The 16,327-nt window shown below is 32.7% G+C and overlaps 2 protein-coding genes across 7 annotated transcripts; both read right to left on the bottom strand.

Annotated features, from left to right (window-relative positions):
• Window positions 1–6,312: 6,312 nt before the first annotated feature.
• LOC144839148 (regenerating islet-derived protein 4-like) lies at window positions 6,313–7,069 on the bottom strand. Its single transcript, XM_078694460.1, has 2 exons — window positions 7,006–7,069; window positions 6,313–6,593 (listed from the first exon to the last, which is right to left on the bottom strand). The coding sequence occupies exons 1-2, from the start codon at window positions 7,067–7,069 to the stop codon at window positions 6,313–6,315; spliced, it is 345 nt and encodes a 114-aa protein (XP_078550586.1).
• Window positions 7,070–10,189: 3,120 nt separating this feature from the next.
• LOC144840746 (low affinity immunoglobulin epsilon Fc receptor-like) lies at window positions 10,190–16,163 on the bottom strand. Of its 6 annotated transcripts, XM_078696742.1 has the most exons (7): window positions 16,005–16,163; window positions 15,680–15,770; window positions 13,177–13,271; window positions 12,375–12,635; window positions 11,637–11,762; window positions 10,832–10,951; window positions 10,191–10,357 (listed from the first exon to the last, which is right to left on the bottom strand). In XM_078696742.1, exons 3-6 carry the CDS (start codon window positions 13,238–13,240, stop codon window positions 10,863–10,865), a joined length of 540 nt encoding a protein of 179 aa, XP_078552868.1. In that variant the 5' UTR covers window positions 13,241–13,271; window positions 15,680–15,770; window positions 16,005–16,163; the 3' UTR covers window positions 10,191–10,357; window positions 10,832–10,862. The 6 variants fall into 6 exon arrangements, with proteins under 6 accessions (XP_078552869.1, XP_078552868.1, XP_078552867.1 ...); XM_078696743.1 differs by lacking the exon at window positions 15,680–15,770 and having other exon boundaries at window positions 10,190–10,357; window positions 13,177–13,256; XM_078696741.1 differs by lacking the exon at window positions 15,680–15,770 and having other exon boundaries at window positions 10,192–10,357.
• Window positions 16,164–16,327: the final 164 nt, after the last annotated feature.

Here is a 16,327-nt window from a genome sequence, read left to right as displayed (position 1 = left end):
CGAAAAGCAGTCATATTTTAAAATTAATAGAAAATTCATAACATTTTTGTTTTGGGCCTACATTTAGAAAGCACCTTCTAGCAGCTTATTTTTAATAATGTGAATTGATATAAAGACGACTTTTAATAGAGAATGGATTTTGATTTAAACTTCACAAAAGACGTCGTAGGTCTACGTGAACTCACCGTTTGTTGCGTCGCACTTTGCAATAATTGTCGCACTTTGTAATAACAGTTGTGGCACTTTGTAATACCTGTCGCACTTTGTAATACCTGTCGCACTTTGTAATACAAGTTGTGGCACTTTTATTACAAAATGCGACAGGTATTACAAAGTGCGACAATTATTACAAAGTGCGACGCAAAATGATGGCACATTCTTGATAGCCATAAAAGTTTAAAACTTTAGTTACACTAACCTACGATAATGAATGCAATAACAGTAAACGTTCGGAGACATATGGTGGGCTCCCAACACAACATTAAAAAACCATTATTTTTAAAACTCACCATCACAAATGACGTAATGTGTAACAGCCAACATTAACAGTAAAATACGTCCTATGGTTCTCATTTTTAAAACTACACTATTTTAGAAATGTCAAAATGACGGGAATAACACTGCTATTCAATGGAAATATAATTATACTTAATAAAACGTAGCTGACAATTAAAAATAATATACTATATTGTTTATTAATATAATTTGTGTGAATCTGATTCTTCTAAAGTTACAATATCCACGTCATAGCAACTCACGTCGTTCTATTAATTTAATTAGTAAGAATACGATTGCAACAGAAGAACTGATAACACAATTACTATTATACCATTTATAATTTACTAACATAATTAGTGTTTCTGTTCCAACAATAATTTAATGTATTCTAGGACACACACTCACAAGTATAATGACGAAAAGACATCCAATAGCAAGACCTTTCTCAAATCATTTTGTTTAAAAGCCGTAATATTCAGAAAATATCTATATATGTTTTTTTTTCAATGTAGGCTACTCAATATATGCTAATTAAATTTGATTTTGGATTATTTTGACGGCGTGGCGTTGACCCCGCATTTCAATCTAAAGATTGGTTCCCACTAGCGACGCAACTTAACGCAATCTACGCAACGAAGGAAAATGGTCTTCCGATAAGTGTGTTTTCCCCCGTCTGCGTGAAATCAACCCTGCGATGTTTTCAGCACTGATGCGTCGTCGTTTCCCACTTGTGATTGCACAATACAGAACTTTGCGTCAATCGTTACGTTGCGTCTCTAGTGGGAAAAACGCTTTGAGAATGATGAATCTTCAGTAATGTTCATTAGTAGGCCTATGTGATGTGAATATCGTGGATGTACATGAATAAAGATGAATAAATGTCTAATTAGCTTTAATTAAGTACGTTCTTAAATTAATTTAGCGCAGAAATATTAAATCCATTCACCACTCTACAGTTGTAAATTATCCATCATTTCTAGGTCTCAAAGATCATATAATCAACACACCTCAAACCTGTTGTGTGTATGTAAATTTGGTGTAATGGTTATGCAACCAGTCTTCAACTAACAATAGTTTTTTTAAATTAATCGTATCAACAAACGTGAACATTGAATAAAATTATGTTTTAAAATTACAAATCACAAACTATAACTAATTTTTTGACCGTCTTACCTGTGTCTGTAAATAGGCTGGCCCGCCACAAGATTTGTATCTTCTTGGGCACTGCCTACTTCCTTTTATTGATACCTGTTTACTTTTTTTTTTATCATCAATTGACTTATTTCATATTTTACTTGAATTTGTTATGATTACCTAATTTTATTGAAGGAAGAAATAAATGTTTAGTTGAATTGAATAAATTGAACTCTTTCCTCTTGTACAAAAATGAAGTTTTTTGGACAAGTAGTTTTTAAACTTTTAAAATGTTGATTTCTACCCTTGTCAGTCATTACATTTTGAATACTTTAGAATTACTGGGCGGTTACAAAAGGCGGTCACTTTGGTCATTGCTTAAACAAACTACTAATTTTTTTGTTGTTAACTGCATCTCATTTTTACAATGTAATTATTTGTTCTTTTGTTACGATGACATTTTCACCTCATCGGCACAAGATCATCATCATTATACAGTGTTCAAAAGTTAGCGCTAAAAAGATACACACTGGATGGTTTACCGTCTGGTTAAATACCCACACACGCATATAATTGAGAAGCCCTTGCGGTGCTGAATGGTCTCGAAAAACGAATTCAATTCAGTCAATCAGAATGTTTCAATGAATACATTATGTTGATGTAGGCCTTTTGTTGCAGAAACTTGGTGTATAATATATTTTAAAAAGTGTTAAAGGTTCCAGTATTCACTAGGAATTCCTACTTTAATAACAATACACAATTCCTATATTGTTGAAAAAATGGAAATTACATTGACTACTGGTTGCCACCGAACAAAACATTAATAATGAGTGTTGAACGTCGGAATACTGACCGTGAGATCAGCATTGCTTGTGTCTTTAAGAAAGACACTTTACTTACGTTTTCTTCTCTTCACCCAGAAAGGGAAGACAGGCCTAGAATAATCTAACATTAATAAACATAATATGCAGATGTAGATAACTTGAGTTTGATGTATGGAAACAAGCATCATGATACTTGACAGCATTTGAGCTAGTTTATGGCACTGATATAATATTTCATCTTGATACGATTGTTGGTGGAACTTAATCTTTGACACTTAGAACGCCGCCTGATGATGATCATTGGTACTGTAAATTACAAAGAACAACAATTTGCATGATAACAAAAAGAATTCACGTCATTAGCATATCAAATATACCGGGTCCAATAGTTAAAGGGATTCCTTGTCTGTTTAAAGCATAAGGTGTTAGAGGATGGACGTGTGTGCGTGTTTCTGTACCGTATGCGAGGCCTATAGAAAGTAAATAACAATACCAACATTTAAAAAAAAATCAACAAAAGGTATGTTTATCATTTAGGATCACATGAAAAAATGTTAAAACGCTAGGTTGTGTAGTACTTTGATGATGTCATTGACTGTGCCAGGGTGCTAGACTGTTATTATTGTATTTAATATAAACTGTTCTGTACAGTATTGTGATAAGGAGATTTTAGTGTTATGCGAGATATATAATACAAATTTGAGATAGAGAAATTCGTTTGTAATTGAAAAGAGTATTCGTAGAATATAATTAGAAACGTTTGAAAATTCATCGGCGTTTTCTGCCAGTGCACGCTGCAGTTGTTGTTGCTCCCTTGTCGTTTGTGCAGCGCCAGCACGCGTAATTCATAGCGTGTCTTTATTTAGAAGCCATTTTTGTGTGACGTCACGACCAGGAAAATTACACTTTTACATTTGTCGCAGTCAATCATAAGATCAAAGATCACTGTTAAAAATTCATAGCTTGACGAGGCAAGCTCAGCATCATGTCGTTAGATTACCTTGATTTGAGCCTATAGATGAAATGTACCACATGCAATAAAAATAATAACACTAACTGTGACTTACACTGTTCACAGATAGCTTGAAAAGTCCAGGTGGCACATGGAACCTTGCGCCAAAAACCGCCAACTGTATGGTCTAGAGTTGTGCACTCCTTCGTTCCATGGCCATGGACATCAGAACTGTACCAATCTAAAAGGTCATACTATAATTTTAGGCAATTTATTCCATAATCTTAATGTTAGCACAAATTCTATTTAATAACACAAATATTTTGCGATGTTACACGATGCAAATAGCCAAGCGGTTCAGAATAGAGCGCCGTTTACCTACCTAAAAGCCAAAATATTATTGCCATAGGTTCGAGGCAGACTCGCTCCTATTTCTGGTATTGGAAAGATTCTTCTCGGATAAGGAATATAAACCGTGTAAACAGTGTACACAGCTTGCCCGTGTGCACTTTCAAGAACCAATTTCATTATTTGACACGAGTAGGGAGATACCACGGTGAACTGATTCACACAATTGCTCTTTTCAAGGGGATTATCACCTATCTGATAGGCCAGTGATTCATTAAAAATAATAATAATAAATTTATAATAATAATTCTTCCTAAATGTGGTCTTTAAAAAATGTAAACAATTCAGGTAAATCTAAATTATGGTTAATTCTGACATAGGCGAGCACAATGCAAAAACTTCGGTACAAATCTCCGCCTTGGATACCTACCTTATCTATCTCAGATGTACCGCGAAACGTAGATTTGATAACATTAGTTTTCACATCGACGCTATTGTTCCACTTTTGTCTTTTACGACAAAATTTAGCGTTACCTATCGAAATTTGTGGATATCACAGGGTTATTTTCACACACTCGCGCTGTTGTTCAAGTGGCTTCCGGATACGTCACTTCCGGCAAAATGGCCGTTGGTGGCGCCATTCAATATTAAATAAAAAAATATTTTAGTGGTTCAACGTATCGTGAACTACTGAAATTAATTTGTTTTAGATATTCAACTAATCAATTATATTGATTAAAGGCATTTACTTTACGTGAACTACAATTTGTTTTAGTAATTTAACTTTTATTGAAGGCCTTTACTTTTATGTGAACTACAATGTGATTTTAGTGATTCAACTGAATCGTGAACTACAATTTATTTGTTTTAGATATTCAAATATCAATTATAAAGGCCTTTACTTTACGTGAAATACATTTTGTTTTAGTAATTTTACTAATTATTTATGCTATTTATTAATCATTTTATCAAAATTTAATTTAGGTGCGATTCAATGTTACTATAGGAGGCAAGGCCTACCAGGGAAACACCTTTACTGTTTATCGATTATTTCTGTTGCTTGCTCTATTTATAATTATAAATGGTGTCTACTACGACCGAAATATAAGTAGGCAACGAAAGTTGTTATTTGATCATTTTGTTCCAAAATTAACAAGATGCTGTTGTCATGATATATTGTGATACAAATTTTAAAGCCCCGCTCACTGTCACCCACGTTGATAAACTATGCTTTTGGTCTCTTGGTACTGTCACGTTAGAGACTGTTTCAGTGGTTGATGACCCCTATTAACGGTTTCCTCCTGTGTGTAACGTTCAGATAATATATATAATAATATAATATACGTATACTGTTCTTAACAATTATATTATTTGCATTAATACCAATTGTTGTAATACCAATTGTTGAAAGTTTTTACATCATTACAGGGAGAATTAATGTAAATTTTGTTTACAAATAAATAAATCTATTGAGTAACTTTTCCCCTTTACGTTCCTAACCACCGATTGCTGTCAAGTGTCCATACATTATTACTGACAGGGGACGTAATCAATCATAATTGGTGTACATTTCGCATCTTACCAAACTTATTTTCAGTACAGGTTCCAATCCCACACACACAAGACCGAATATAATAATTAGCCTATATTGTTCTTTATTCGTACATTTTTTAAACTCTAATTTGCTATATTACCCTGGAAGCGATATTTTTGGTGTACCTAATTTATGGACCACCATGAAACATCACAAAATAAACATACATTACTCATCAGTCATATGCATCACCCGGGCTTCAATTTCCAGAGGCGTTGGTCATGTTTTCGAGGACCATTCGGGTACACCCACTAGAGGGTGCGCGAGCGAAGCGAGCGAACCCTCTAGTAGATGTAATTATACTTAATAAACAGAACAACTCGTTTGAGTTGTTTAAATATAATTTTTATAATTCCAAACAATGGTTTCTGTCTTGGTAACATTGATCTTCAGGCCAAATTCCTTATGGTAACCATTCTGGGGAGTTCTGAAACTGACCTGTTCTTTAGTACCAGATCAGCTGCGTATCCTCTATTACATTATTAGAGATTCACACTGATGATGGGAAACGCTTTCCAAAACGTCACATGTATTTATTTGTTGATAACCGTTGTTTAAATAAAAGATGAGATTGAAAATACTCAAACGAGCTGTTCTGTTAAGTGTATTTCAATACTTCTCACTTATAGAAGCTTCGGAAGATGTAAACTTACATTAATGGGTAAGTAGTATTATTCTGAGTAAAACAATATTTATAGGGGTTGAAAATATAAATAATTTTAAAGAGGAGACAGAAAACAAACCTGTATATTATTGTTTATGAAACATTAAATGTTACTTGTAACTGCTATAAGTGAATGGATTTAAGTTTTTACAGGACCTGTTTTCGAATTGTGAATCATTACAAGGTGTGCCCTTTCTCTTTCTCAGAGATTTCCTCATCTTTCCCGTTTCTAGTTTAAATCAAGTTTGGTATGGGTATTTTTAGACTACGTAATTATATTCGATCATTTACAAATGTATTAAATCATACTTGTATAGGTAGATTTGCTCCCAGACAGCCATTCAAAGTCATCATCACTATCCGAATCAACGTAGCCAATCCAAGCTCTTTGTAGGACTGGGTTGGAATATTCACTAAGTTGGTCATCTAACCAATTGTTTTCGTCTTCGCTCAAAATTTCAACTAACTTGCCATTGTAACTTTGGCATTCTTCTCTAACGGAAGTCCACGTAGCTATCGCACTGGTGAATAAGTAGCATTTAGAAAATGCAGCATTGTAACTCCATCCAATAGGACATTCTAAGAATGAAATAAACTTAAAAATGACCTTATTTTTATTTTTGATTCGGGTTTGGATATTGTGAATAGTAGGCCTACGTCTAAACTTGTTAGATCGGCTTTATTGTATTTCCCCCACAGTGGTTTTTTTGTTCCTAATTCGACTCCAATAATACTAAGACGGAGAGGCCTTTACAAAAGTAAAGGATGAAGCTTTGATTTTAGTAGTATTGAGTTTTACATCTCCCTGGTAGTTGTCACCTCAGTTTTAATTTTGTGGATGCCATATTTGGCTGCTCTGTATTAATTTGTCATAATGATTTTTAAATATAAGAAATTCAATACCTTTTTCTATTGATGAGGTACTATCAATTCTGTATTTAATTTTTCTTGTATTCCCTTATATAACAATTTTACAAAATTTGAAACTCACCTTCACAAATGACGTAATGTGTAGAAATCAAAATTGACAGTAATATACGTCCTTTTGTTCCCATTTTTACATCAGTAAATAATCTGAAACACATGAAGAAAAGTTGTGGGTTAAAATAGACAATCCTATTTTAAAGCAGTAACTTATGTTGCAGCTTAAACTTGATGAAAATAAAAATAAATATACAGACAACCTTTAGACTTGATACTTCTTTTGCTGAAGGTCTATGGGGGTATACTTCGATGTATAAACTGTTCGTCCTGAACTAAAGTCGTGCAATAAAAACATGAACGATAAATATTAATAAACGCCTACAGCGTTGATTGACGTACGACAATCTAATATTTTCGTTACAAACGAACGCATTCATTCTTCTAATTTCTCGTCACAGCATTATATAAAATTATCAATTTTTACACAAACAACACTTACAATTAAGTAGGCTAGATATAAATTCATAACAAATTAACACTTTCAATAAGTAGACTAATCGAGAACTACCTGTATAGTGTCTAGTGGAAAAAACTTAATTAATGTTGCTATAAATAGAAATTCCAAATGCCAATCACACATTATACTCCTTTTAGATCAATTTTATTTGTTTATCAATATCAAGCATAATATCATTGTTACTACCAGGTTCCACACACGTTAACGTGTTCGTAACAATTAAGAACACTTACCAATTCATTGTTAAGTGAAATTGAAACGTAGTAAACATTTTATTATTAGAACAGGTACGTTTGTAAAGAAGTGAAGGAATTAAGCAAATATAGTGATGACATTCAGTAAAAAGCTGATAACGTTCAGTAAAGAGTGATGACATTCACTAAGTAGTTATGTTATACTATAAAGTAGCCTGTGACGAAATTAAGTAAGGTAGTGATGACATTCAGTAAAAAACTGATGACATTCAGTAAAGAGTGATGAAATTCACTAAGTAGTACTATAAAGTAGCCTGTGACGAAATTAAGTAAAGTAGTGAAGAAGTTAAGTAAAATAGTGATGATAATTAGTAAAATAGGGATGATAATTAGTAAAATAGTGATGGCATTCAGTAAAGTAGTGATGATTTTCAGTAAAGAAGTGATGATATTCAGTAAAGAGTGATGGCATTCAGTAAATTAGTGATAACATTCAGTAAAGTAGCGATGAGATTCGGCAAAGTTGTGATGACATTCAGTGATTAGTGATGACATTCGGTAAACTAGTGATACCATTCAGTCAGGTAGTGATGACATTCAGTAAAGTAGTTCAGACATCAGTCAAGTAGTGATGACATTGAGTAAAGACGGAATTCAGTAAATGGTGATGACATTCAATACTGTAGTGATGACATTCAGTAAAGTAGTGACACATCCAGTAAAGTAGTGACGAGATTAAGTGAAGTAGTGATGACATTCAGTAAATAGCGATGAAATTAAGTAAAGAGTGATTACGTTCAGTAAAGAGTGATGACATTTAGTAAAGAGTGATGATATTCAGTAAGAGTGATTCCATTCAATAATGTAGTGATGACATACAATAAAGAGTGATGATATTTAATAGAGTAGTAGTGATGATATTCCGTAAAGTAGTGATGACATACAATATAGTTGTGGATACTACTACTATAGGCGTTTTGAGTGTACGAGAGGTTATGTCGACAGAAGACCAAACATTTCAGCATGTATATAACTCAAATCTCATTTGATTCCAAGTGAAAAGAAGCTCTCCCATAATGTATTGTAAAATATTTAACTGCATTGTTTAAGCAACCTTCAATGTATTGTTTCAGTAATATGTATAACAAAAATGTGCTCTTACGACACCCAAAACATTTCAATTAGTGTTCATTATGTGAAATGTTCACATACGAGGTATACATCTCGATGGATAATGAAACTAATGGACAAGCTTGATTCATTCTCGATAGATACTTCGTATGATCGTCGATAATAAAGTAATTTCTAATGTAAGTTAGACAGAAAAATCTCTTTAACTTGGTTTATTACATAATAAGTATATTATTCTTTACTGCATATAACACATTCTTACACTATTGCCATCGAAATCAAACTTACGCTATTGTATACTCATGTGTAAATTATCAAAATATTATGCTACTTTTGAATTTATACTTATTTATCATGTTAAAGATGTATTGTCCCTTGAAACACAAAAAAATGAAGGTCAAAATTTTCTAAATTTAAATTGGCCATATCAAAGTAATATTAAAGTTATTCACTTTAAGTCGAAAATTCGAGCCAAAAGCAACAAGTTTACGTAATTAACAGGTAAATTAGTTTGATCATTTCGTCTGGAAAATCGTCGCGAGCAAAAGTAAACAAAGATTTCAAACCACGAGTATGCATTATGCATGATGCTAATTAGGATTGTTTACAACTCGTCACGGTTGAGAAGGTATTTTCACACAGATCGTGAGGAAGTTTTATGATTATGCATACAGAGTAGCCAAACAAGCGCGTTTCATTATGGGGTATGTTTTGATCGAAAACTTTGACTGGAAGTCAGAGTTATTTTTTAAACAAAAAAACGTCTGTATTTCAGTTAAATGATTTTTTTTCCGACAAATTTTTGGTGATAGTTAATAACTATTATGATACTTCAAAATGACCCACCTTTTTTCGAAATCTGTTATTTTTTATTTTTTTGGAATTAGTCAAAGGGACAATACATCTTTAAACAATGACTGTATGCTTTGCTTGTAGCTCAAATACGTTGCTGCATCCTTTTCGTCATTTCTTTTAATGAGTGAAAGAAAGCCTTCAGTTACATCGATACGTGGTCAACATCGTGTTGGTTGTGTTAGACAGTTACACAACAGTTACAAAAACACGACGCTGTTCTCTACAGTCATTTGATTGTAATGCCCAGCTGAGAAAATTACAGTTTTTATAGTAACTTTTGCTTATATTGGTTAGGTTTTACAGCATTCAATACAAAATAAATGTTGCGTTGACCCAATTTTTTTTATTATGTTTCGCTAACAAAGTGTCTCTCACAAGCTAGAGCGAACTTACTAAAAAAAATTGTCTATTAAACATTTTGTGTTTTTTTTTAGGAAAAAATGCCAACTGTATGAACGCTCAGGCACGTTTTTCTTCAATCTGTTGAGATATAAACAGGAATGAAAGAATAATTAAGTTAATATATTAGTATTGTTACATTATACCTGTGTACATCCTTGCCATTTGTTGTATCACGTGTTTATCAGTACTGTGTTTGTTTTTCGCGGGGGAATCAGAGCTATGCAGTAATTTACTAAAAAAAATTGTCTATTAAACATTTTGTGTTTTTTTTTAGGAAAAAATGCCAACTGTATGAACGCTCAGGCACGTTTTTCTTCAATCTGTTGAGATATAAACAGGAATGAAAGAATAATTAAGTTAATATATTAGTATTGTTACATTATACCTGTGTACATCCTTGCCATTTGTTGTATCACGTGTTTATCAGTACTGTATTAGTTGTTTGTAAACATTTTGAGAATGGTGTCAATCTTATGAATTCTTCCCATTTAACTTAAAAACATTCATTATTTTGTAAACTAATAGTTATAAACATATACATGCCTTATTCCTATGTTAAACAATTAAGGCTATATATTCAGTGTTATGTTAATTAAATATATTTATAAAAACGCAAGTGTCTGTTTGTTTCATTTCAGTGAAATAGATTGAGAGTGTAATTTCACTTCACTCTCTGGTTTCATACACATATTTGACCAAAAGCTAATAAAAGTCTCCAATAATGAATGTAAACAAATAGTAGGCCTATAATAACAACAACACCTTGCAGACAACAAGAATGTATTTAAACTTACCTCATGTTATTTGGCGGTGTTGCAGCTAGTTTCATACACGGATACAATCTGTCTTGATTAAATTGTTGTCAACAGTCAATCTTTGACACTTAGAACGCCGCCTGTTGATTTTCCTTGGTACTACAAAATAACATAACAATGAATAATAGTTCGATAGAAGTGTGCCAAAATGGCGAAAACTAAAACACAATTATAAGGATTTCTAGATGGCCACATGAATGAATTACTTTCATTGCAGTGTTCCCTAGAAAGACGAATACTATATTGATACTACATCCTGCTGGTTAGAGTTACAGAAAAGACAATTTATCAATACAAATTCTTAATAGAATTTTAAAAAGATATATAATATTAAACATTGATGAAGGGAAAGCTCGAAAGCTCTGGTAATTGTTCTGGCTTTTTTATTTACTTTATCGTTTTGATTTAGCTCTTTGCTTATTTTATTTGATATCTCCATTGAGATCCAGCCACTGATACCCAAAGCATTGTCATTTTTCAGTAATTTGCCTTAGGATTTAGGCCTAATCATCGTTAGTAAATAGATGGAATATTAATCGTCAGTAATAATACTATCAAACCTCAAAGCAGTTAATTTGAATTTTGGCCTTATTGGAACTTACTTGAATACTGTATTCAGCCGTTTTCTTTCCCATTTTCTTTGTTTCAAATTATTATTATTCTCCTTTTCCTTTTTAAAGATATTGCTTGACATTTATCATGGGTCATGTTGGGATATATGGATTGCTCGATTGATTATCTGACCATAGGTGAAATGTACCAAAATAAAATGCAATTAACCTACACTGTTCACAGATAGCTGGAAATTGCCAATATGCACAGGTAACATCATGCCAAGACCCATTAGGCCTATTTTTCAGAATTGCACAATCTTCATTATTATCCATATCGGGTTGATTAGGTTCCCAATCTAAATACTATATTAGCAGGTATTTTCTTTTCACAGAATGCTACAGATTGGAGATCTGATATAAGGATTAGACTAAATTAATTATGTTAGTAATTAGTAATGATAGATTGTTTTTATTTCTGATCTTTCTAGCAGACATTGATGTGTCATCGTCGGTCGTCAAAAATCGAAAGCTACCTATTATTGCAGAATGATGTAGACCGCAATCCTCAAGATGTTAACGTATCAGAAAATTTGTATTATAATACTTATATACAAGTTTATTTTTCAAAATGATGTTACGGTGCACCGCTTACTTGCCGGAAGCTTTGATTTTTAGGCCTTTTGTAGGCGTACTGTACGATTTATTTAATTTGAAATAATTATGATGTTAAACGTAACTTACAATGATACTAAATTAACAGCATAAATACCATTAAAGATCTAGTGAACACATCTGGCCTTTAAACAACCCAGTGAATCAGAGTAGGGAGTAACCCCCGGTTTAATGGTCTACCTCAATCCTTGTCGTTCATGGTGGTCGACGATGCAGTGGGTCCGTAGAGGACCTTATCAAAACATCCTCAATTGAGGATAAATATTAATACAAATACAAAAAGTATTAATTCATACTTGTATAGTTAGATATTCTTCCTGACACCCATTCAAATTCGTCATCGCTATCTACATCAACGAGACCAATCCAAGCTCTTTTTATTGCCAAATATTCAAGTATTCCATCTAACCAGTAGTTTTCCTTTTCACTACCAATTTCAACTAAATCACCACCGAAACTTTGGCATCTTTCTCTTCCGGAAGTCCATGAAGCAGATGTATTGGTGACCCTGTAGCATTTTAAAAATTCGGCATTGTAACTCCATCCGATTGGACATTCTGAAACGAAAATGTATTCGTACAGTAGGACTACATATCGATAATTGCACACACGTAAACATACAATGGGCCTATGTTAAATAGTAGCTGATTCAGGCCTTTTTGGAAGTGATTAACTTCATTAAAACTACAAAATAACCTATTCAAAGTCTGATTTAATTAATCTTAATTTTTCATGTTTTTTTTTTTTTGGGGGGGGGGGGGGAGGGGGGAACAATACATCTTTAATATATAGTATGTCGAACTCATTGTGTGGTGAACAACAATTTAATACGTTTAAGAAACGGTACCTGTTCCAAACGTTGCGATACGGACTTAATTGTGTAGGCCTACTTAATGTGTATGTATATATGTTTGTATTGACTGACTGAACAAGTAAGTGGATGATTTGCTTTGGAGACCCACTCCCCAGTTTGATTTAGCTCGCTTTTGGGAATCCTGTCTCTCTCTATTGTTTGTTATTTTTGGTTATATGTTAGACGAAATAAATGAAATGAAAGTAAAGTACTAAATACTAAAATAAACACATTTTTAAACTTACCATCACAAATGACGTAATGGATAGCAATGACAATTGATAGTAATATATATCCTTTTGTCCCCATTTTGTTTTACTAAGGCCTAAAATCAACAATCCTGTTTTAAAAAGTGGAAACTTCTGCTAATGAAAAATGAAATTAAAATAAATAAAATACAGCATATATATATATTGTCGCTCTCAGAAACCAAACTGAATTTGAAAGTAAGTCACACAATCTGAAAAATAATTGAACAAATATTATCGTATTGTACACATTCTCTTCAAGAACTATAGTTTTCCGTCCTATGACGTCAAAGCAGCTCTCTCAGTATCAAGTACAATATTAAGTAACAAAATAGCAACTTACAATAATTAGGCTAAACGTAAGTGTAATTTAAACCTAATTAACTTTACAACAATATAAATGTCAATAGCTATCATACAGATATCGCACTTCTTGTATCAAATGCATTTTGTTTCTGACTTTTATTGGGAAAATATACGAACACCTATTGTTGAAATGAAAATTAAACTTAATGAGATTTTTATTAATATATGGCACAAATCGTTATTTCACAGCATTTCAAAATTATGAAGACAACGGAATAACAAAAATAAAATGATGCAAAATTACTTTGATTTGGGAGTAAATTAGTTATAGCTGAATATGTCTAAGTTATAGGTGAGAAATTGCTACAAATTTAAAATTATAATTAATTTGTTGTGGCTTTTATAATTAAAATAATTATTATATAGGAAAATATGAAAAAATGCTGTAGTTATTTTATAATTTATATACTATGAAATTATGATTATTACAAATCCAAAATTATGTATAAGATAATATTATAATAAGATAAGTTATATAAGAAGCAAATCATGATTAAAGTTGAATAGATTCAAAATTAATTATATTTGTACATATACATGTATACTTAAATTTAATGTGTATACAAATATATTACCATAAGAATAATGTGTGTGTAAGTTAAGAAGAAATTGTTAAAAAAGGTATATTCTATGTAATGTATTTATAAAGCAGCGGGATATGATGGTCTATGCAATGAGCATTTCAAATTCGCTTCTGAGCGACTTAGTATTATTTTAAGTGTATGTTTTAAGGCTATGTTTGTTCACGGGTTTGTTCCAAGTAATCTCACAAAAGTCACGCTTGTGCCGGTAATTAAATCTAAATCAGGGAATATCACTGATAAAGGGAATTATCGGCCAATAGCTTTGGCATGTGTAGCTTCTAAACTTCTAGAATCTGTAATGATACAACATTGTGGTAATTCACTGGACTCCCATGACTACCAGTTTGCCTTCAAATCTGGTCACTCAACCGAATTGTGTATATTTGCTCTTAAACAGATTATCGAGCATTACAACAATCATGGTAGCCCAGTTTATTGCTGTTTCTTGGACGCTAGCAAAGCCTTTGATAAAGTGAACCACTGAACACTTTTCAAGACCCTAATTGACAGGGGTACCCCTTCACCTATAGTTAAGATACTGAGGTCATGGTATAGGAATCAGGAATTTGTTGTCAGGTGGGGTAGTTCCGTTTCCGATTTTTTCACTGTTCATAATGGGGTTCGCCAGGGAGGCGTTATGTCCCCTCTACTTTACAATGTGTACACTGATCCCTTAACTGTTGAACTGACTAAGTCAAAAGAAGGTTGTGAAATTAACAGTCTTAAACTGAATTGCCTAAGCTTTGCCGATGACTTGGTACTTTTGGCTCCGTCAGTGACTGGCTTACAAAGCCTAATTGAACTCTGTGAAGGGTTTGCTAGTGACCATGATATTACTTTTAATGAAAACAAATCCAAATGCTTGCTATTTTGCCCGAAAGTTCCACATATTACCTTAAATGGGGCACCTCTAATCGTTGATAATTCAATAACCTATCTTGGTCATGTGATCAGTAATAATCTGAGTGATGAAAGTGACATCAACCGTCAATATCGATCTATTTGCATTAGGGCCAACTCTCTAAATAGAAAGTTTGGAAAATGTTCTACTAACACTAAATGTTATCTATTTGAGAGTTACTGTGTCAGCATGTACTGCTTATGGTGTAGATATAATAAGAGCACTCTGAGATCACTGAAAGTATGTTATAACAATGCCTTACGTTTGCTGCTGAAGCAGCCTAGACATTGTAGTGCAAGCATGATGTTTGTCTTAAATGACGTCCCATCCTTTGATGAGTTCATTAGAAAATCTGTTTTTAGTTTTAAAAATCGTGTGAACTCAAGTAGTAATTCCTTGATCATGGCCATTAATCGCCACGTTCTTAATGTGTCAAGAATGCACATACAATGGAATGCTTTGTTGCATTGACTTTATATATTTACATATCTTTGTTTTTGTTCTATGAGCTGTTAGATTAAGATTTTTTTTTTCTCTCTTTTGCTATGGATATAATATTATGTCACCATGATATTCCGAAATAAAAAGATAAATGAATGAAATGAATGAATGAAATGAATAAAAAAGAATAAACGTGGGACAAACCCACCAAAGAGATATAAATGGGTGTTCTGGCCAAATCAATAATTTTAAGCACACTGTTAATGCGAATCTTTAATGTCCATTCATAAACCGATGAACTGAAACAACAAAAATATCTCTCAGTAATAAGACAATAGCAAACAATAATAGTAAAGTTATACAAACTAATTAATGCATAATTCAGGCTAGATAATAAATAAATACACTTTAAGCAACAGGTGAGTATGCATATAGCCAATAGCAAATTAAGGTGTGGATCAAATGGCTCAACCACCATAACAACATAAATACAGTATAAATCCATCAATAAAGGTAATAAACTTAAAACTCACCAAAGATTGTGCTAACTACTTTGTACCAGAACATATAGGCCTACATTGCCATCTACTATAGTTGAACATAGCTATACTAATACTACTATTCTTGTTGTGAGGACACATCCACCTAGCTTTCCACTGGCTTTCCAACTACAACTGACCTCAAGGCCAAGGTCAAGCTCTAAAGTGAGCCACCTGGAATATTTATTCCTTCTATAACCTAAAAAGTAGCCAAATTGGTTCCTAGACTTAATAGGGACATATGAAGCTATCAAATTGGACCTTACAATGGGAGTAAATGGAGTTTCTATCCAATGAAATGAAGGAGTAGATTGATT

The sequence above is a fragment of the Antedon bifida genome, chromosome 4, assembly GCF_963402885.1.
Source record: "Antedon bifida chromosome 4, ecAntBifi1.1, whole genome shotgun sequence".
Taxonomy (NCBI): Eukaryota; Metazoa; Echinodermata; class Crinoidea; order Comatulida; family Antedonidae; genus Antedon; species Antedon bifida.
Note: the sequence above shows the minus strand (reverse complement) of the source record. Positions and strands in the feature narration are given on the sequence as shown.

Coding starts and splice junctions, on each gene's coding strand:
- LOC144839148 (XM_078694460.1), bottom strand. CDS start 7,069: ATGGGAACAAAAGGACGTATATTACTGTCAATTTTGATTTCTACACAT. Junction 6,594..7,005: donor ACATTACGTCATTTGTGAAG/GTGAGTTTCAAA, acceptor TTTCATTCTTAG/AATGTCCTATTGGATGGAGT.
- LOC144840746 (XM_078696743.1), bottom strand. CDS start 13,240: ATGGGGACAAAAGGATATATATTACTATCAATTGTCATTGCTATCCAT. Junction 12,636..13,176: donor CCATTACGTCATTTGTGATG/GTAAGTTTAAAA, acceptor TTTTCGTTTCAG/AATGTCCAATCGGATGGAGT. Junction 11,763..12,374: donor AAGAATATCTAACTATACAA/GTATGAATTAAT, acceptor TATAGTATTTAG/ATTGGGAACCTAATCAACCC.